At 39.8% G+C, this 22,580-nt stretch overlaps 1 protein-coding gene across 3 annotated transcripts; it reads left to right on the top strand.

The window, feature by feature from the left end:
* The first annotated feature begins 7,650 nt into the window (after window positions 1-7,650).
* LOC103476339 (alpha-1A adrenergic receptor-like) lies at window positions 7,651-19,921 on the top strand. Of its 3 annotated transcripts, XM_008428617.2 has the most exons (6): window positions 7,663-8,270; window positions 8,380-8,625; window positions 11,552-11,803; window positions 14,418-14,811; window positions 18,697-18,818; window positions 18,882-19,921. In XM_008428617.2, the coding sequence occupies exons 2-6, from the start codon at window positions 8,455-8,457 to the stop codon at window positions 19,188-19,190; spliced, it is 1,248 nt and encodes a 415-aa protein (XP_008426839.1). In that variant the 5' UTR covers window positions 7,663-8,270; window positions 8,380-8,454; the 3' UTR covers window positions 19,191-19,921. The 3 variants fall into 3 exon arrangements, with proteins under 3 accessions (XP_017163934.1, XP_008426837.1, XP_008426839.1); XM_008428615.2 differs by having other exon boundaries at window positions 7,660-8,625; XM_017308445.1 differs by having other exon boundaries at window positions 7,651-8,625; window positions 18,697-19,921.
* The last annotated feature ends 2,659 nt before the right edge of the window (window positions 19,922-22,580 follow it).

Here is a 22,580-nt window from a genome sequence, read left to right as displayed (position 1 = left end):
GAGCTAAAATTGTTCTGGTGCATTTTGATTGATTTCTTCAAAAACTAAATTTACAAAACAAATGTTGAAATTTTAACTAAACATTGAATATTTTAGACAAAGGATTCRTTAAATTATTGTAGATCCAAAACTAAAAGATGGTTTTGCGCGTTTGCTTTTAAAAAGAAAAAATTGTAAATTGTTTTGGGCTTTACTGGAAAAAAAGCATGATATGATTAATATAGCGTACAATTAACTTTGGATGGAAGCCATAAAATTAGGACTTTTTCCTGCTAATGTTATGACTTTGTAGTTTTATATGCCTGGATTTCATTTAAAAGTCATTTTTTTCCAAAGCCTTCGCTCTGAAGCTTTAGATGTGAGTTAATGTTGAACCAGCGGGTCCAACTGAACTCTGGGTTCTGACATGAACATAATGAGGGTCAGCAGGGGCCTGGCTACCTCAGGGGCCCTCAGGGGGCCAACGCAGAAACTGAAAACTGCAGTTTTTGTCTTTGCGTGAGACGTTTTCTAACATGGCGACCTCGGGGGTCATGGGAAGAAACCAGTGCTGCTCAGCGCTCAGTCCCCCTAAAACTCTAATAATCACTTGTATTTGTGTTTTGGATTAAAAGGATAATTGACATGTTTGAGGGCCTGAAAGCAGTGGAGGAGGAGGAGCAGGTCTGTGGGGTAACGGAGTGTTTTTGCTGCTGAGCACTCCGGCCACAGCRCTAAAGTTTCCCTGCAGTTGAATAATGAGCAGCATCACAACCTTTTAAAAGCACCATCTGCTGACGGAGCGTTGGCTCGCTCTCAGACGAGCCCTGCAGATATTATTGAACTAATCATAGTGCCAAACACACACACACACTGCGACATCTCTGGATGATGTGTGTGTTCATCAGAGCTCCTGAGCGCCACCAGCTTTTCCATCCGTCAGCGGCAGTGGAGATAAACAACAACAGAAATGTAAAAGATAAACCTGAAAGTATCTGGTTTATTTATGGAGCCTCGTTCCTTACACGGCAAATAAAACAGCTTTACAAACCATAGAAAGCTCTGAGGAAATAAAATAAACAACAGCTTAGTCATGAGGTTTAAAGAAAGAAGCAGTAAAATAAATTTTTACCAAACAAATGTGTAGAAACTGCTAAAGTACTGCAGTACCAATAAAGTTTCAGCGTTGAACAGTTTCAAGAACATCTTGTGTTTTCATATAAACCTCTCTAGTTCAGAGTAACGATGTTTCTGTTGACAGAAACTCTGAGATCAGTTAAGTATGGAACCGTTTCAGCTCCATAACTAAGACTATTATGGCCCCATTGGTGGCTACGTCCTTGTTCCAGGAGGCTTTATATATTTTTAAGCTAGCTATTGATCTGATCAATGATGAACTGGCACAAGTGCTGCAAAGGAGAGTACTAGCCAGTGTTAGCTTTGGATAGGCTACCACTTAGCCTATCCAAAGCTAATGCTAGCTAGTAGCTCCATCAGCAGCATTTCTAAAGTTTCTAAAGCGATATCAAACCCATTAGGAATATCAAACCAAACCTGCCTGGTTGGGTTTGAAGAACAATAAAAAAACAACAAACAAACACAATTTTAATAATAAACCAACTAACACTAAACGCATTTTCCATTTTGTCTGAGTCCTGTTTCAACAAAAAGCCATTATTTCTGACAGTATTTGGAAGGTGACAGTTGGATGATTTGGTTATGGACTTTATGTTTGTTTAATTTTAACACTGAGTCCATGGCTACATCAAAACCAGACAGCCAATGAATGAACCAACCTACAGACCAATCAACCAACAAAACCAATCATCCTATTCACCAATGAAGGAACCAACCAACCAGGAGGCTGAACTGTTGGTTTGGACTTTGGATGTTTTGTCTCTTGTTCTCAAACATAGTAAACATGTTTGTTTAGTGGCTGAATGTATCAAATACATGTAAATCTAAAGTTATCAACTTGTAGCACATTGATGATATAGCCCAACCAGTAGCAAATCCCACTGGAACCGACACTGGCTGGTTCGGCATTCCCAGATCCAGTCTGCTCCTTCCAAGGTAAAACAAAGGCAGCTTCACTCAATGTAAACAATTAAAAGACAGAAAAGAGCATATTCAATCCTCATAGGTTTAAAATCTGTCTGTAAAGATGTTATAATGRAGCTGGATTCAGACTTAAGACCAAAACTGGATGYTAAAACTCTGTAGAACGAACACCGCTCTGTCTCTGTTGACTGTTTATGTTTAGATTCAACCTGCAGCGGCGCTGACCTGCACATTCAGCTCACTTTGTCTGTCAAATCATACGCTCTCCCTTACAGCGGCTTCAAGACATAAAACCCCACCAGAGAATCGATAAGTGACTGAAACAGAGATCATTAAAGAGCTCCGGAGGGGAAAAAGGACCTTGATGACGCGTTTGGTCTTTTTTAGACTCCGGTTCCTCTGAACGTTTTCCTCCTCATCCTCCCCATCAGCCTGTCAGCTGCAGATTTAAGGAGTCTGTGTGGAATTTAAAGCTGTGCTGACGTTGCCTCACCTCGGTCTGACTCACACGCCTCCTCCTCCGCTCAGACCGTTAGAAAGCTCTCCGTGCCTCCTGACTGATGAACGGCCTCCATGTGGAGGTCACACAGCGTTTTAATGTCAGGCTGATGAAGATGGTGGAAACCTACAGCGGCCTATTAGGGCCATCACAGAGAGAAAAATAAAGGAGGCGCAAATTTGTGCCAAAAGAACAGAATCTTTCTAGAAAAAAAAACAAGATTGATAATCTGCAAAAGTAGAACATTTGTGAGATTTATTAGCTTTAAWCTTTGAGCTTTTGAAACTCAAGAAATTTCCAAATCTTTGGAGAGTAATATCAAAATTTCAGAACTTTGTTTTTTTCTTCTTAAAATTTTCAACTTTTGGAGCTGAGAAATTTCCATGTTTTTTGCTAATTTCTGAGATTAATTGAAAAATATCAGGGGGGATTTTCTAATAATTTTTTATTTTATTTTTGAAACTCAGAAATTTTAAATTTTTAGGCAATTTGTTAGATTATTCTCAAAATTTGAGTTTTTTCTTGCAATTTGTTTTACTTTTCAAAGTAATTGTTTTAAAAAAAATTTCTAGAAAATATTCCCAGAATTTCTGAGCTTTTAGGCAGAAATTTACTCCTTTTTTGTCACTGTCCTCTGACCCCAATGCTCTTTTGTTGAAACCTTTGTGATGTTATTCACAAAGGTTTCACAACCTTCAAACAGAAGGTATTCCTAGTGATAACACCAACTGAACCTGAGCCTCCCGCCTGTGGATCTGCGCTGTGATTGGCTGCCGCTGTCACGACGGTTACTGCTGCCGTGTTGTTGACGGGATTCTGCGCATTGCTAACTGGAAATAGCCGCTAGGCTACTTTTACCAGCTGGAACTGGGCGACCTTGACTGGAAGTGATGCAGCCTTGGCCTTGCATSGCTCCCAGACGTCAGGGCGGGACTCTTCCCGGTSCGGCCTGGATCCGGACCTGGTGTCGTGTTTCTGAGTGAAACCTGACAAACAGAAGCCGCTCCGCCTCCTCGGCGGGTCGGTACCCGCTGTTTCTGATTGTTCCAGAGGGAAGCAGCCCAGACGCATTTAATCTCCTCATTAAATCATTTCTGTGTTTGAGGACATTCACCGTTAGCACTTCCAGGAAATGTATTAGCTTTGTTAATGGAGCCTCCAGGAATGAAATGAGCGGTGTGGTGTTGGTGGACGGACCCCCGGGGGGCTGAAGTGACCACCGTGTGTCAATGTTTCCTCTCAAAAACCAGCAGCTGAATGCAAAACTTTACAGAGGTTAGATTATGTAGTAGCATACATTTTAATGAGTCAAAAAAATTTGACACAAAAAATTGCTTTTATTTATATGCTTTTTGTAAAGTCCCAAGGTGGAACTTTTGTGCTTAATCGTTTCTGGTACGYCTGTAAATCTGACGCATAAGCACCATACACAAACAAGAAGAATTTATCTGCAAAATTTAATTCGGTAGAAGCTAAGAGCACTAAGCATTTTGAAGATTAACAAAAACTCTGAAGCGCTAAACGAAAAATTAGCTCCACTGTTGACCTGTTATTAGCATTAGCATATATGCTATTTTATCCTATTATTAGCATACATGCTAATAACAGGTTGAATGAATCTGCTGATATGAGACAGAGCTGCCTTGGTGTTTATTTCCCCTCCATAAATCCCAGGGGCTGGTTGAGGTTCAACTTGCTACGTGGCGTTTTACACATTTGGCCAAATATTGGAGATTGCTTCACTATCGTTGACCCTCTGCATCGTTTCCATTATGAATGTGTGCAAAATTTTGTCAATGTTTTGCTAAAAAAATCCCCACAATTTTGCAATTGCTGTGCTTCCATTAAATAGGAAATGCAATTAAATCCACATGTAAATAGGTTTTTTCACACAATAAATCATTTAAACATGCAGTAACAGCGGCATCATCTTCCAACTACGTCTTCTTCCTCTGCGAACAACATTCGGTTGTTTATCACATGACTTGTGTGATAAACTACCGGATGTGATGCGAAAAAAGTATTTTCATTACAGTTTTGCAAAATAAACCAAATTTCCAAAAAACCCACCTCAACCTAGCATCAAAACATTTTATAGAAACATTTCTATTGTGTTTCTATTAAATGAATKTATTTTCTAAATGTCAAATTGCATAATTATATGGTCAATAGAAACTATATCTATATCCCAACTTGTTCACCTAGTTAATACGGTTCAAATTAATCCATAAATGTCCCAAATTAACACGTCATGTCTATGATGAATGGACGTAAATCTGAATATTTAAGTTCATATCTTACATATTTAATTGTATTAAATCTAGTTTCTTCAGGTGTCTTTGTGACATAATTTCATGAAGTTTTAGGGATATTGTTTTAAAACTTTCACGGCTGAATAATAAATTGCCTCAAGTCTGAATATGTTATTCAGAAGATTATCTGTTTGGCTACAAGTGGGAGACATTAATTAGAAAAGGAAATAACTGTCCTGCATGCTGATAATTAAAACAACTGTTCACTATTACCTGACTGCATTTAATTAACACAACCTTGCCTGAAGCTGTTTGAGCAAAATTCAATAAAATGTGCATGAATTTTAAAGCTTGTTGGTAAAGCCAGCTTTACATCAGTAACCAGAATCACTCAATGAACGGTTTTAACTCTTCTAGAAAATGGGTGAAAGGTCAAGTACAAATCTAATTCATCCAATTATTTGGAGCCAATTATGTTGAATCAAGCTGGTCTTTTAGAAATTACATTAACTTTAGACCAAATTATTACTTCAACCTCTATGATGGGGGTGTGAGGGTTAATTCATGCATTCATTCAGCAAACAGGAAAGGAAATCGTATTTTTTGCTGTGGTTCAGGTCAAACAACCAGAACTGGACTGAACTGGTTTGGACCAATTTTGAACTGAGATTAGTTTTGAATTTTAGGCATTTGTAGAAAAAATAAATTCAGATAAACAAATAAACATTAAATAACACAACAAATGGTATCTTGTAATGAAACGGCCGCATTTTGAACCATATCATGACATGTGGTTGAAAACACTATAAAAGCTTTTAATCACTTAAACATTATAAATTAACAGAAGAAAATCTGTTAAGTTTTAACAGTACATGCTATGCAGAAGTCACTTTCCGTTTTGGAAGTTTTTGTTCTGTAATTTGGGTCTCTACCAGAGTTATAGAAGAAACCTGAACTATTCTAACCCTGAGCTCAACTGCTAGCTCTAAAAAGACGCCAAACATCTGTTTTCTGACAATAAGTTCATGTTTTTTCAGTCTGGAAAACCTCTCTGATTATTACATCACAATCCGCAGGCACTGTGTTGTTACCTAGCAACTCCAGCCAATCCCCGCCCMGTTACCTAGCAACCAAAGCGAAGCTATTCCGCTGGTTTTACCACTGAAAAAAAAGCGTTCTACTGTTGTCAACTAAACGTACAGAAAACGCGGCTGAATTCATGATGTTTACTGTCATTATTTAAACAGTTACACATCTGTTTGCAGCCATTTTCATCTGTATAAAGTGCAAACATTGTGTTGGGGGCGTGGCTAGCAGCAGCTCATTTGCATAAAAGTGACAGAGCTGTAAAGCAGCTCATTCTGAAAGGGGCTGAAAACAGGCAGAACTCATGAGTGAAATCTGATTATCTGAGAAAGATGTGCAAAAAAATGTAATAAATATGTTTACTTGCCCATAGAGATATAGTAACTTGTATAAAATAAAGCATAACAGGTCCCCTTTAATTCCAAAAATATTCATATTTTCTGTGGAATGGCCAAATATTTTTATGTAGATCATGGGAAACCTCTGATCGCTCRTAAATTAGGCYGCTATGCTGGGTCACAAAGAGATGGAGTTCTGGAGTAAAAAGAGAAACTTTGACTTTTCCTGTTGAAACCAACACAATTACAATAAAAAAGGAGCTAAACCTTTAAGCACTAAAACCCAAACAATCATCCAAACCTGCAGCAACGTGTAAATTATTAAATAAACTTAAACCAAACTGAACTGGACCTGAGGATCCGGCTGTGGTTATGAAGCTCTGAGCATCTAAAGGAAATCGTTTGCAGTTTGAGGCTTTTCTCTAAATCAGGTTTTATTTGCTGGCTCACYTCCAGCAGAGGAACGTTTAAACCTCCATCCTCTGCTTCTGTAACAGCTGACACATCAAGTGATGTTAAATGAGTGGTAGACCTTCCTCTGCTCTCCATTATGAGGAGTTAATTACAGTCACTGAATTATTCACTTGGAGGCTGAAGCCTGGTGTCTGCAGAGAAACAGACTCTGGAACATTAAATATGCCGATTTTAACGTAGGAGGACGAGAAGCAGAGCAGCAAACAGAAGGCGTTCCTGAGTTATGATAGAGAAGAATAAAGCTATTTTAATAACCAGTTTAATATTTGATTGCATTGATTTATGTTGGTTATAGTAAAAAATCTGGTTCTCTTTTCTGTTTCTGCCACAATCCATTCCTTATTTCTTATAATAGAGTTAGTATAAAATACAAACCACTGTAAACAAGGAAGAAATCATTTTTACTAAAGATGTGAAACATTTGGAACATTTTGTTCCTGAAACTGGCATAAACTGGCACTCAGCAGGAAGAATCAATCACACGTTTTGCTGCTTTGCTGAGGATTCACAAAATGTTATATTCTCTGCACATGGAGTGTGTTTTAGGCAGGGTTTCTTTTTTTTATTTTTTAGTTTTGTTCTTTTAAGTAACAATTGCCATGAATTTCCACAAATAAATTACACTCAAAGTACCAGTTGTAGCTTTTAAGATATATTTTTATGCCATTTTTAATTAAATATTGACCACAAATATCAACATCCCATTGAAGAAAATGCATCCATCTTCTTTTGGGAAATGTTTGATGTTTTTCTTTATTTAATAGCCTAAAAATAGCGATAAAATGGGGGACAAATCACAATATTATTAAGTAAACATTTATCTTTTTTTTTTATGTTATGTAAAATTTATAGCTCTAACTTACTTTTTATTCAGCTGCATTATGTGCAGAAATTGTTCTTTGGATGGTAAAGGTTGCAAATTGCTGTTTTGGTACAACGTCCCAATCGTTGATCAATCCATCAGTCCCTGCAATACCACCATGACCGTTCACACTTTTCAGATTGAAAAGCAATCGTCACAGCTGTGGACCCTTTGTTTTGGTCTGTCACATAAAATCCCAGTAAAACATTGTAGTTTATGGCTGCAGGTTTAAATTGAAGCTGCATCTTCAGATCAGATGAGTCCCGCTCTGCCTCTGGGAGGGAGTGATGCAGCTGAGTGTGTTTCAGTGTGTCTGCCTTTTTTTCCCTTCATCTCTCCCAACTTTCCCACATTAAACACTTGGACCATAAAAGGAGACGCAGATCTTCTCCCTGCGCCTGAATCAAAAGCTCAAGCCGAGGAGGAGCTCCGCTGGGCCGGCAGGAGCCCGCCAGCCGCTCCGGAGACCCCCAAACCCCACGAAGGAGTCCGAATGGACCCGAGCCTCCACCTGCTGCTGCACAGCGCGCGCCTCCCGCTCAAACCGAGCGAGCTCCGCACGAGCGCCCAGCTCAGCCCGGGATTTAACCAGAAMCAGGAGCCGGTCATTTCTCTCTTTTCACAAGTTTTCATCTAAAAACTCTTTATAAACTAACGGAACCGGAGCTGTTTGGACTCTTACACACATTTAAAGAGTTTCCCCCACACACTGGATCAAAGTAAGTCCCGGTGTTATCCGCAGTGAACGTTCATTTCCATTTAAACATCTGACCGCTTCCCAGCATGAGTCTGCGGACTAACGACTCCCTGCCGGACCTGTTCCACCAGAACTCCTCCTCCAACCGGACCGGGCCGCCGGACTCCGCCACACCGCTGGACCTGAGCCGGGCGGTGCCGGTGGGCATGGTGCTGGCCTCCTTCATCATGTTCGCCATCGTGGGGAACATCCTGGTCATCTTGTCGGTGGTCTGTAACCGACACCTGCGGACCCCCACCAACTACTTCATCATCAACCTGGCCATGGCGGACCTGCTGCTGGGCACCACCGTGCTGCCGGTGTCCGCCACCCTGGAGGTCAGTGAACCCTGATCGATCAGTCTATGATAATTATGGGTTATATACCTATTTACTTTCCGCTCTGAAGAGCTCCAGCGAAACCCAGAAAGTAGGAAAAGTTATTTTTATATTGAATAAATTGGTAAAATTACAGTAAAAGTGATAAAAAATAGCAATATTTAGTTCTGCTTTAAGCTCAATAGTTTGGTTTCCTTTTTATGTTGCTGAGTAACAATATTAGAAAAGATAAAAACATTAATAATAATAATAATAAATAAATAATAATAATAACAATAATAATAATAATGAAGACAGAAAATGTCAGCATTTATTGTACCATATTGCTAATATTAGTGAGATAAATGCAAATGTAACAAGTGTAATAATTATGACTGCGCAGCTACCTGGAAATCTAAAATATCAATGCATTTTAACATGGAATAAATCCCTTATTTAAATTCAAATCAATTCAAAATATATTGTAATAAACATATAGGTATAGTATATTTTATTTATATTTTAACACATAACAAATAGTATTTCTCAGCTGTAAGATATAGAAAAATGACCACATCTGAAATCACAGATGATTGTATGTGTATGTGTGTATATTTCCTTTATACATGCATGTTTTTTCTTTTTAAATGGCTCCAAATTAATAAAGCAATAGAACATAAACAGATCAATAAAAATCCTTCATTTATCCCAAAATGAAACTAAATTTAATCATAACTGGTTTCACTAAGTCTCTGCTGATGGTGATGCTCTGAGCTGGAAAGACTTCCTGTAGCAGTCAGTCTAGCTATGGGTCTAAACAGGCCTCTGACTGCAGACTGTTACTGACTAACAGGCTAATGACTGTAACGACATGCTAACACTAGCATGTTCTTTTTGATGTCATCAGCTGCTGCTCGGCCTCCTTTGCTTCAGCCGCACCTCTCTGGTTGGAGATGCTGGAGACTCCAACCAGAGAGGAAGTGATCGGCCCTGGAAGACTCTTCAGGGTCAAAGTTCAGGAATTATTTTAGCTGTAGAGATTCTAATCAGCTGCTCCCCATCGTAAAACAAAGCATTGCCATGGTTACGCTTCACCACTGTCTGAAAGTTGAAAGAAAATGTCAGCTCAAATGTCAGCCTGCCATATATTATATCCAAGCAATGCTTTGCTGTTATGATGATGCATATTTTGATATTACAATAATAATTATAATTTTATATATTTTGCAGCTTTTAGAACAATAACATAAACATATAGCGTTTGTAGAAATACTAAAATATGGTTGGTGGTACTTACAATGCTGTAGTAGGGGGAAGTGTTACTGTAAATGCAGTAATAATAACATTAATAATAATAATTAGTTGCACCCAGATGGAGGAAAACAAAAGAGGAAAAAACAGAAAACATCTGAGTTGGAGTGATTTAATCAGTTTGTGTAAAAATGTGAAATATCTGCTGTTTGTGTTTCCTCATGACTTTTAGCTTCAGCGGCAGATCAGATTATTCCATTAGCTGACGGCAGACAGAACGGCTCTGTTTGGAAACAGTTGTTGACTCGTTTTAAAGAATCAGCGTAATGAAGACCAGCTGCAGGAAACACACAACCTGAACATCCACACACACCTTTCTATTCTATTTCAGGCCAGACGGTTCATTTTTAATCCAGCCCCGAAACATACTCAGTAAATGTTTCTGTTCCAGCCAACATGGCCGCCTGTTCATCCTGAAGAGGAAACATCAGCAGCTATTCCTCACCTTTGACCCCCTCTGTAACTGCAAATTAGTAAAAACAGGATCTACTATAACTAAACAGTTCCAGTGTTGAGGGTTGCTACTTGCATTATTCTGATTTTATGATTATATTAGTTAAAAATTGTCTCAATATGACAACATTATCATTTATTATGATAATTTCTGTGACATTTTATCTCCCAGTAACATTTGTTATCATGGCTGGCCAAAAGCTCAAGTTTGTTCAGTTTAAGAACCAAGGATTGGTTTGTTTCGGTGGTGGCAGCATCATGCTGCGGGGGACAGGAAAAATGGTCACAACGTTAGTGGAGCTAAATCCAGAACTAAAAGGTAGAAAACATGAAATGTTAAAAAATAATTTTACATCATTTAACATACAATAATAAACCTGTTGCAAAAAGCAGTAAATCAATAAATAACATGTTAAATTAAAATTAACTCAATAGTTTCCATTTCCTTGATTTATTGTTTCTCTTTCTACCAAAAACCGGATAATAAAAGTTTTCACTGGTGTTTTGGTCTCAACTAGAGCTCTCTTTTTTTGAAGGACAAGTTTGTTTACAGAGACTTAATAATTCATTTTATTTGTTGTTTCTGTTGTTTAGTTTATTTATTTTGGATATTAAAATGTCTTCCAGATTTCTCAGTGTTAAATGTTTATTATATTTTATAGTTTATTGATCTTTGATCTTACCTTTTATGTAATTTGAAAATGGTCTCAAAACAACAATAATATCGTTTATTATGATAATTTGGGACGATTTATCGTCCAGGATAATATGTTAATGTTGACAGACCCGTACAGTAGAAACTTTATTGTTTTAAATTCACACAAAATGGACATTTAATACGAGACATTTTATTAAACAAAGATAATAAAATTAAGCTCTAAGACACACACAGCCATAACACACACACACACACACACACACACACACACACACACACACACACACACACACACACACACACACACACACACACACACACCATGTAGGCTGAACTGAATGTTTTTTCTGTTCAGGTTTTACGGATTCTATAAAGATTTTTGCTCCAGTTCAGATACTGACTGATCACAGAACCAGTGGGACTGGTTTAAAACCAGCAGAACGTCCCTGAAGCGTTGTGTGTGTGTGTCTGTGAATCTGAACGGTGCGGTGGGCCCGTCTCTGACGTTCCTCCTGGTTCCTGCAGGTTCTGGGCTACTGGGTGTTTGGTCGGATCTTCTGTGATATCTGGGCGGCGGTGGACGTGCTGTGCTGCACGGCCTCCATCATGTCGCTCTGCGTCATCTCCATCGACCGCTACGTGGGCGTGCGCTACCCACTGCAGTACCCCATGGTGGTCACCAGGAGGCGCGCGCTAATGGCCATGCTGGGAGTCTGGATCCTGGCGCTGGTTATCTCCATCGGGCCGCTGCTTGGCTGGAAGCAGCCGCCATCACAGGTAACACCAGGCCTGTTTGGACCAGATCAGAACCGTCTGACTGGAACAGAATAAGAACAACTTCTGATATTTATTAAAYGCTTCTGGGCTCCAGGTACAGTTTCAGAAACCAGAGGAAACTATTTACTGAATTCATCTTAGTTTATTTCCGCCGTGTGATGTAAACATACAGATCTGTTTACATCACAGATGTAAACAGATCTGTATGTATATGATATTAATGCTGCAGCCAATTTAAACTATTATCACATTCTGCACACAACTTACTTTTTTTAAATTGAGATTAGTTCTTGTTTGATTAAATACTTTTGAGACAAATGTACCCCCATATTTAGAGCTAAAAAAATCCTCAGAACAAGAAGAAGCTCAGACCTGAACTTCAGTACTGCGATTATTTAATAACTGGATTCAAAAAGTGATTAATAGATTTATTCACAGGTGGAGTTTATAATATAGACTTCCAGATAACGAATGGTGTTTTAATGTTTATGTTAATATTTGCTGTGAGTGTGTTGCTCAGTTCGGTCAGTTCGGACCTCTAAGACTTGGAGCGTCAAGGCGTTCAGGGAAACTTTGTTTCCACAGAGAGATGAGCTGAAATAATCCAACGCACACGTCACTCTGGGTGGTCACACAGTCACATTGGCTCATCATGTTTTCATCTCATTTTAGCAAACAGCGTCTGAAAAACAAAGAGTTAATTCATTCTCTGGAAACTGAGTTAAATATTAGACTGAACTGAGATTTTCTCCACAGCTGAAGACTCAAGTCATTTAGCTGCTTTTTCCTCCTCAGACGGGATCAGCTGTTTTCATTTCTGCCTCGTTCAGACATAATTCAGAATAAAAACTGAATTATGACCAGAGGCCAGGTGATGAATTGATCACCTCAATTCATCACCACATTTACAGAGTTTATCCTTTAGATGTGTTCAGGGTTCCAACTCAACTTATGGATTTTCATTTATGCACAGGGAAAAACAGATGAGCCCATAAATATTCATACACCTGGAGCCTCGGAAGCTGATAAAATAATAAACACAGGATCTCATAAAAAAAATAAAATCACTTTTTATTTATGTATTTTATAAAAATGGCTTGTTTAAAATGATTAATGGGAAAGTCTTTATTTATAAATTCTGAGCTGCTTTTCATTGTTTCTCTGGTTGTCATGGTTACTCTGTGGTGAAGGCAGGAGGCTCTGTACCATCACCCTAATATCTCCTCAGATTATGTCTGGATTCAGGCTGTGTCGCTCTGAAACATGAATATTGCAACCAGCCAGAAGAATCAGGTCAAATCAGTACGAACAAGAATAAGTTTATATAAATATCTTGCAATATTTTCAACCTGGAAACACAAACAGTAAAGGATGAAACAATATGATCAAAAACAAGTTAAAGAGCAAGATTATCATTTAACAGAAACAGAAAAACATTAATAAAAATATAAACATGAAAACTTCACTGATATATCTGTTTTAATATCTTATAATATCTAATATCTTTTTTTACCATTTTCATTATTTTCCTCATATTGTACACATTAATCTTTTTAAATGGGATTAATAAATGATATTAACATTTAAGTAAGATAATGAACTGTAGGAAATAATATTTCTTATGTTAAACACTGTTTTAACCTGATGAGTTGAAACAGAAATCAGGAGCTGATTATCCTGGTTGTTCAGTATGTTACTTTATAATACTTTAGGATTAAATATTATCTCTTTATCTCTCTGTATTAGTTATTAATACTGACAATGTTGCTCTGTCAGTGTTAGTTATTATCTGTATTTCTATCTGTGCTGGTGAGTTTTGAGTCATTTCAGTTCCAGACGGTTCAGGTTCTTTCAGCAGCAGATGAACTAGTTCCCAGAATCTGTTCGTGGATGATCAGCAGACGGTTCTCCATCTGTTCATCCGTCTCTGAATTCATCTGTGGGTCAGAAACAGAAGCTTCAGTTTTCCACCCACCTTCATCTTCATCAAATCAGGTTTTTTATCTCAAAAACCTGGATATCAGTAAAAACTGATCAAATTGTTTTACTGATGATATTTTACGTTTGGTAACATCTCATATTTTGTGTTTATTGTAACTGAAAGAGTCTCTGAATCCGGGTTGCTGATAATTAGTTGATGATCTCATTGATATTTCTGTGACTGATGAAGGAAACCAGGCGACTCATCTCCTCATCCTGACCTGAAGCTCAGATTATTTTGGGCCTTTGAGGATTTTCTGGATTTGCTCTTCATCCTCAGTCAGTTGATGATGCAGTTTAACAGGAACGCTGTGCACTAATTTAGATTGCTGGATTCAAATAATTCAAACAGGGTCAAAATTATACATTGGGGCTAATGGTTAGTTTTGTAATAGATTATTTTGACAATTAACTGTAAAAAATCCCTTCTCATTCTGCAGATTTTTTATTTAACAACTTATTTTATTTTAGATATGAAAAACGCATTAAATTATGTTTAATGTTTATACTCTTATGCTACAGATGTTTATTTAGATGATTGTCCTCAGAGTGTGAAAACCAGCAGCAGGTGTTCTCCAGGGTGTTGAGAGGTGAAAGGTCAGGCTGAAGTTCTGCTGTGTGCCTGTGTGTGCAGGACGACACAGTGTGTGTGATCACAGAGGAGCCGTTCTACGCCCTGTTCTCGTCGCTGGGCTCCTTCTACATCCCGCTGGCCGTCATCCTGGCCATGTACTGCCGCGTCTACGTGGTGGCCAAGCGCACCACCAGGAACCTGGAGGCCGGCATGATGAGGGACCGCGCCGAGGACTCCAACGAGCTCACCCTCAGGATCCACTGCCGGAACCAGCAGATCCACGACCTCTGCCCTCCCGCCAAGGCCGCAGGGGGCGGAGCCTCGACCGGCCGCGGCGCCCTCACCGTCAAGCTGCTCAAGTTCTCACGAGAGAAGAAAGCTGCCAAGACGCTGGGCGTGGTGGTGGGCATGTTCATCCTCTGCTGGCTGCCCTTCTTCCTGGTTCTGCCCATCAGTAAGTCCACACAGCGCTGCTGATTGGTTCATCTAAAGCAAATAGTTTGTGTCCAGTATGTGTGGGGTCTGCAGAGGTGTTAGCTGATGTCAGCCTGATGCAGTCTGGACCGGTTCTGTTGACCCAATCGTCTCAGTGATGGAGCAACGCTTCATCAATATCGTTGTTTAGATTAAAAAAGGCTGAAGTTTCTTCAACAGATCATCCATCAAAGATCTTTTATTTCTCTACCATTTCTGCTTCAGATCATTTTTAGCTGACAAAAAATGCTTCAGCTTTTAATAACCTTTAGAAGTAAAAGTCAAAGTAGAGTAAACATTAGAACGTATTTAATGAGATTCTTATCGGAGGTGGGGTGTTATTTTATCACTTCAACATCTGTTTCTGGGTCAGAACCCGACACATCACAACTGAGCCGCTTCATTAGAGGAGAAACAAGAAGTCCAGCTGAAAATCAGTCCGACACGCCGCCTCCCATCAATCTTGAGCAAACATCATCTCTGGTTCTGCACTGCTAGCTGTTGGTGGTTAGCTGTGGGCCCATGATTCTTTCAGCAGGCCTCGCCGTGTTTCCAGGATCAAACCAGATCCATTTTTACCCCGACAGGAGGCGACTGATGCTGAATGTCTGGAATAGTTTCAGCTGCAGCTCACCAACTTTCACAGAAAAAATGCTGAAACGGGTCCAGTTTCCTCACCAGGAAGTTTGTTTCCCACATCATGAAAGTTTATCACTCCAGATCCAGCCAATCACAGCAGACAGGAAGCAGTTTGTAAACAGTCATATCTGTGCTGCCACATGGATCAGCTGAGTACAGAGGACGATTTAATTAACTCAAACCAGCAGCAACAGATTATTCTAATCATCTGTTCTCTTTTTCATTTCAACAAACTGATTACCAAAGTTTTAAGTCTTTAAATGAACTGAACCCAAACTGAAATTTTTCCACCAGCCCTGTTTTGTCCGCTTTAATCCCACTCCAACCCCTTTGCCTATAAAGTCTGGTTTGGTTGATGAGGTGTGAATGCTAATCGACCTCTGACCTCTGGTCTTCCAAACCTTGGTCTGTGTTCGGTTGAAGTGAACTCTGTTTCGGTTTGAATGTGAACACCAAGCAGAGCGGAGACTGCTCCAAAAGCAGGAAGTGGACTACAATGCAGGGCATTCTGGGTAAATACATCCAAAGCTAATATGCTAGCCTGGCGCTAGCAGGAGAAATGGCTCATGGTCTAAAAACCATAAGCCATTGACTAAAGTCAAAGAGTAAAGAGAAATTCTCCAACCGCTAAAATCTGACGCCTCCATTTTAGTTTTCGTTTGGTGAAGAAGGACCTTGCTCTCAGTGTCTTCAGAAGTTTTTATGTCGTTTCCTTCAATGGTTCTTGGTGCAGCACCCCCACAGGCCAGGAGGGGAACAGGTTGCTCAAAGGGTTTGGTTGATTTGACTCTGAACCCGACCCGATTCCTCTGGACTCTAAAGCATGGCGGCTTCAACATCTAGAGTAAACTCAGTTTCATAGGACCTGCAGCTGAATCTGTGGGCTCGGCCCGGTTATCTGACACCAGACCAGACCAGCTCAGCTGTTTTCTCTTCAGTAATGTGGGAAGTTTGTCTCGGGCTGAGTTTCCATTTTCAGGCTGTCCAACAGGCTGAGGCCGGTGATGAAGACAGTCCACTCAGGAACTCGTCTCTCTGCTGAGTCATGATCTGCACTGCGTCCTCACAGGAAGCGCTGCAGTGTTGCATTAAAGCTGCTGCAGCAGAGCAGCTGCATTTACACCTGCAGGATCTGACCTTCAGATCCAAGAATTACAGGGAACAAAGGAGCAAATGAAACCTTTAATAATGTTTTGTATTTCCTTAAATTCAGCTTAGTTTATATTATTACAATTAAAATAAATATTCTGTTTTCTTGAAAGAGTCATTAAACTTTTAGTCTGAGATGAGAACCAATAAAGTGAGTTAGGTGATTTAGGATTATTATTTTAAAAATCGGATATTTCTAAAAATATTTAAATTAATTTCAATATTTTGAAACTTTAACTAAAAGGTAAAGTCCAAACTAATTCAATCTTTTAATTTTCTGTAGCTTGGAATTAATCTGGATACCAGGTTCAGAAATATATTTTCATTAGGGGTTTGACGTTTTTATTTTTAAGAGCGTTAATTCCAGGCTCTGTAATTAATAATCAAATGTTAATCAAACCATATATCGACAAAATGAGCAACATTTTCAATTCATAAAAACTTTTTGCTGCTAAATTATTGAATAAACAGCTGTATGAGCTCAACAACAAATGGAGCTTCTTTAGAAATCATTGCTGTGGATGCTAACATTAGCATTAGCTGCTACATCTTTAGAAACTAAACTAAAATTAAGAGAAGCCGCTTCATCCTCCATCACTGCTGTTGGCGGGTGTGCGTCAGAAATACGGGCGTACCAGAAACAAATGAAAACAAAGGTTCCAGGTGGAACCATGAGTCCAGTTCCTCCGTTCAGTCCAGCTGTCCCACTGAAACCTGCTTTCCATCCATCAGGCAGCGTCTGGAGCGTCTTCTATGGTTTCCTAGCAACCTAGACGTCTCATCGTCGGTTTTATTGAGAGTTTTTCTTCTCAGCAGCCAGAAACCACTTCAGAGTCGGTCTAACTGGTCTGAAACCAGCTGAATTCCTCCAGAAGCTCCTGGACGACGCTGGACGACGTGGCAGGAACCCAAAATTTCCTTCGCCGCCAACCAAAATAAGTCCTGCTGCCGGTTTGGAGGAGGATTTCCAAACTTGGAAAGATGAGTTTTCCTGGGACTGCTGCACAGCGGGCAGGTGTCACATGGCTCCATCGTCTGGTTCAGCCGGGAAACTCTTCATATATAGTCAGAGATCAGAGCCTCAGGCACAGGATGGCCTTACAAGTCCATGAGCAGCGGCGCTAATCCACCTGCTGAGGAGCCGGGCCGATCCAGAACCTGATTCTGCTTAAATCCAGGATGATCCAGGGACACTCAGTGGCTCATCAGAGGATCATCAGCGCGAGCTCTAGGACGAGCCAAGGAAGACGAGGAAGTTTTCCTTCAGAGGCAGAGCTGAGACTCCAATAAGTTTCGGCAGTTTGGTTTTTGTTTTTCATTTTAAATGTTAAAATTACACGATAGCTAAATTATTCACAGCATTATCACAAGGGTTTGTAGAACGATGTAAATAGTTCCTGACTGGCCAGTTTTTTAAAATTAAAATTAAAGACGTTAAACGTCTATATGTAGCATTATATGTAGCATTATATGTAGCATTTCTACCTGCACTTTCTGAACCATTTGAAAGGTTTGTTGAAGTTTGTTTTTGACATGTTTGACAAAGACAGTCAACCTATTGGCTGTTATTCTACTACCTGCTCTGACTGAACAAATTAAAGCTGTTGGTGTTATGATGAGCTGTGCTGATGCAGTTATCAAATGAATGTGTAATTCAGGACATTTATGTCTGTTTTTTTAAAGAAACATTTTAAGTGAATTCAGCTGTTTTTCTGTATTATACCCRCATCACCGATACTAAACCTCAAATATCAATATCAGAAGTGAAAAAAGTGGGTCTGTGCATCCCTAATTAAATGTAGGTAAAAACATTTATATCCTCCATTGTTCCGCTATCTTCTCCCATCTCACTTTCTGCTAACTATTTAGCTTCAGACTAAATAATTAACTTCTGAGCTGGGTAAATATTTAGCTTTAAACAGTGACTTTTATAAATGAATATGGTAAAAGTATGACTTTGATAAATGGACATTAATATGTTTTCTCCTAGTTCAGACTACTTGCTGTTTAATTGCTTTGTTCCTTAACGAGCGTCCCCTCGTTAGAAACTCTGATCTTCTTCTCTGTTCGTCCTCAGGCTCGTTCAACAGCAGCCTCCGACCTCCAGAGACACTCTTCAAGGTCATCTTCTGGTTGGGATACTTCAACAGCTGCCTGAACCCCATCATCTACCCCTGCTACAGCCGCGAATTCAAACAGGTAAGGCCCGGGGAAGCTCCTCCCCTCCCCGCAGTCTTCCTCACCGCTCTGCTCCGCCCGCAGGCCTTCATCCGCATCCTGCACTGCCGCTGGAAGAGCAAGCGCCAGGGATGGCAGGCGTACTACAACTACCGCTGCCAGCAAGGGTCAAACGCCTCGTCCTTCCTGAACGGCAGCCAGCAGACGCTGTCCTCCGCCGGCCATAGCCCCTGCTGCGTCTCCGCCAAGCTCCGCCCGCCACCGTGGCCCTCCGCCTGCAAGCGCCCACTGCCCGGGTCGGCGCCAAGACCCGGTCCGTCCCCGCTCGCAAAGGATGCTGGGAGGCCGGGGGGCGGGGCCAACGGCCTGAGAATCACCAGAGAAGATGAATGACAGAGGAATCGCCCTCTGAGAACAGACAGAAAATGATGTCATAAACACTGATCAATCCGGTGCTCAGCCTCATGGACGCACCTGGCTCCTCTTCCAGGTGTAGACTTTAGAACTCCAGGCTTTTATTGTGAAGGAGCCAACTAAGATCCTGTAAAAACAGAACCAGATCAGATCTGCATTTTATTTAAGTTAATCAGAGTTTTTATTAATGTGAGATAAATCCATCATGACTAAGTTTATCTGCTTAAAGCTGTAAAATAAATAAAGCAACAATACACCGAGTTTAAACTGATTTTACTTTGATAAGTACAGATTCTCTTAAACTTCATATTTATTTATTCTGTTTTACGTTGTGATGAATACGTTCAGATCTTGCCGAGCTTTTATTGTGAAAGTATCAGTGGTTGTATTATGACTTTTATTGTGAAGGGTTTTTTATATCTCAGTGTTGAATTGAATCCAGCTGTGCTCCCCAGATGTTCCTGCAGCGACTCGATCACTGGTTCTGTCAGAGGATGAAGACGTTTTGATGAAGTTGGGAACTGTTAGTTTTAACCTGGTTGCAGGAAGGCAGCTGCTGTGTTCCTGCAGCACCACCTGGCGGACAGCGGAAGAACTGCAGCCGCTTGTATTTTTTTTCTGTATTGTTTTTCTACTTCCATCATCAGCCGGTCTGTGTGAATTCACCTCCTCTGTTCGGTTCAATAAAAACCTGTTTGCTGTGTTGTAAACTCATGCCTGGATTTTTCTGATCTCATCCGGAACCGATCTGGACTGAACCCTGAGTCTGAATCACTGCAGGTTTTGCATTGTTTAGTAGTTTTGTTTTTTTCATTGCTGGACTTTCCATGATTTTAAATGCTGCAGTCTGCTGTTAAGTAAGTCACGTTTATTTATAAAGCGCCTTTTAAAAATAAACTTGCAGAGTTTCACAGAAAAACATAATATATCAAACAAAGTTACAGCTAATAGAATCAAAAGTAGAACATTTGACTAAAAGCTTGTGTGAATAACATTGGATCAACATTTCATCAAATTAGATTCCTTTTAACCGTGTCAAATGATGGACATTTAAAAACTAACGCTCCCGCCCCCTCAGCAAATGAACCAATCACCCGCTGAGTTCAATCAGCCGGCCCGAAAGAAGCCACGGGATTGGACCTTCGCAGTTTTCACACCTTTCTCTAGCTTCGTCCGTTTTTAAGATTTAACTTTTTATCCTGAGGGTTTTACTGAAGGTCTTATGGAATCTTTTATTTTACTGTACAGTTTTTTATGTTATGTTTTTCTTATTTTATTGTAATTAAACCATTTTTCTAAGGCTTTAAGGATTAGTTTGACTAGGTGGTGTTCCACATTATAGTGTGACAGAGGTTCTACATATGAACTAATCTTACATATTACCTTACATGCTCATTTTTGCTGTACTGATTGGTTTTTCCTCCACAGGTGCTGCTTTACTTCTCCATTTCTTCTTTTCCTTTAAATTAGTAATATTTTTATCATGTTTGATAGACCTTATTTGAGAATCATATTGAATTTAGTATGTTTTCATTGGTTTCAGCCATGTTCATTGCTATGTTTAATGACTTCAATCTTAGTGTAACATTAGCTTAGCTTTGTGGGACGTGTCCAGGGTTTTGCGACACTGAGGTCTGCGGGCCGTTACTGGAGACATGTCGTTCTGTGTGGGGGGCCACAGCACAATGTGACGCCTTGAAAGAACGGTCCGCCATGTTTTAGCTTAGCATCCACATGCACCAAACTTAGTGATTCTGGTGGGATGGTATCTGTGCCACCCCATTTGGGGGCTGTTAGGAATAAACAATTCTGTGTTTTCCTCCATCTCTTTTAGCTGCTTGCATGCACATGTATACACACACACACACACACACACACACAAACACACACACACACACACACACACACACACGTATACAAATGTAAGGCTAAAGGAAATGGTGCATTAGGGACACATTAGGGAACTTTAAGGTGTAGCTAAGATAAAAATCTACAAAAGGAATCAGAAACTATTTTTGCTGTGTTGTCCGATAAAGAAACATGCAGATGAACCAGTGCTGCATTTTGCCCTTAATAAATGGGATTGATGATTTCAACTCACTGACTCTTCTAGAACCTCATACATTATGAACCAGGATGGACAGAGGAAAATCTCCAACAATATAATTTAACTCTTCATCCACTGATAGAAGACCAAATTTTATTGTATTAAAATGTAAAGATGCAATAAATTTGTTATCCAATATCCACTTTTGAAAATCTATCTAAAAACATGAATGAAGTTGCTATTGAAAAAAGGTGTATTGTCTTAAAATCTCACTCACAAAAGGCACAGGGATTGATATTTATTTTGAATTTCTTTTGAAGAGTCATTAAAGGGAAAACTTCATACATAATTATGAAATTAATATTTWAAATTATTTTGTGGGAGTGGATTAGAAAGCTGTTTGGTTCTCATTTTCTTTAGGGATGTCATCATGACAAATATTTTCTTCTCAAGGCAGAGGGGAAGAAAACTGATGTCAGAGTTGTTGTAGTTCACCCCTTCTCCCCTCTGTGCTCCACCCAGGTCCCTTTACTAGTTTCAGAACCCGACTAAAACCCCAGTGTCGTAACCCTGAGAAATAATGAGCTTTGTTTAAGTATAAAACAGACTTTAATGCAGAAACAGATCAAATGTTACAGGTCATCCAAGTGGAGCAGATAAAGAGTGACGTTCTCCGTCCAGCGCTGACCTCCCCTCAGCTCAGCTTAGAGGAGACACCAAGTGAAGCAAAGATTGTAGAGTTCAGCTTTATTTTCTCCTCTTTCTGCTCCCTCTCCAAGGTGTTGATCTGCTTTACTCAGGTTTTGTTTTTGTTTGACTATCACCAGCCTAAAATGTTATGGCTGTGTCAGCGAGCAGCCGTGTGCTTGTGAGCAGATAAAACAGAGAGAAAAGACAAAGAGTCCTTTTGTCCATGACAGAGTGTTCCTTACCAATTTTTTGTCTGTAAGATCACAAGATTCATAGTTTCATTTACGAAGGACATTTTAGTTTCATTAGTCTTTTGTATTTTAGTATTTTTTGATTAGCAAAAACATTATTTTATATATATATATATATATATATTCGATTCCCGGCCCCGGTCTTTCTGCATGGAGTTTGCATGTTCTAACTGTGCATGCGTGGGTTTTCTCCGGGTACTCCGGTTTCCTCCCACAGTCCAAAAACATGACTGTCAGGTTAATTGGCTTCTCCAAATTGCCCCTAGGTGTGAGTGTGTGTGTGCATGGTTGTGTGTCCTGTGTGTCTCTGTGTTGCCCTGTGACGGACTGGCGACCTGTCCAGGGTGACCCCGCCTCTCGCCCGGCACGCCAGCTGGAGAT

The sequence above is a fragment of the Poecilia reticulata genome, linkage group LG14 (assembly GCF_000633615.1).
Source record: "Poecilia reticulata strain Guanapo linkage group LG14, Guppy_female_1.0+MT, whole genome shotgun sequence".
Lineage (NCBI taxonomy): Eukaryota > Metazoa > Chordata > Actinopteri > Cyprinodontiformes > Poeciliidae > Poecilia > Poecilia reticulata.
This window is presented reverse-complemented; position numbering and strand designations above follow the sequence as displayed.

What these genes read in the sequence shown, in the direction of transcription:
- LOC103476339 (XM_017308445.1), top strand. Translation starts at nt 8,335, where the DNA reads ATGAGTCTGCGGACTAACGACTCCCTGCCGGACCTGTTCCACCAGAAC. An exon ending in GGAAGCAGCCGCCATCACAG is followed by an intron (nt 11,804 to 14,417) that starts GTAACACCAGGC and finishes CTGTGTGTGCAG; the next exon opens with GACGACACAGTGTGTGTGAT. An exon ending in CTTCCTGGTTCTGCCCATCA is followed by an intron (nt 14,812 to 18,696) that starts GTAAGTCCACAC and finishes GTTCGTCCTCAG; the next exon opens with GCTCGTTCAACAGCAGCCTC.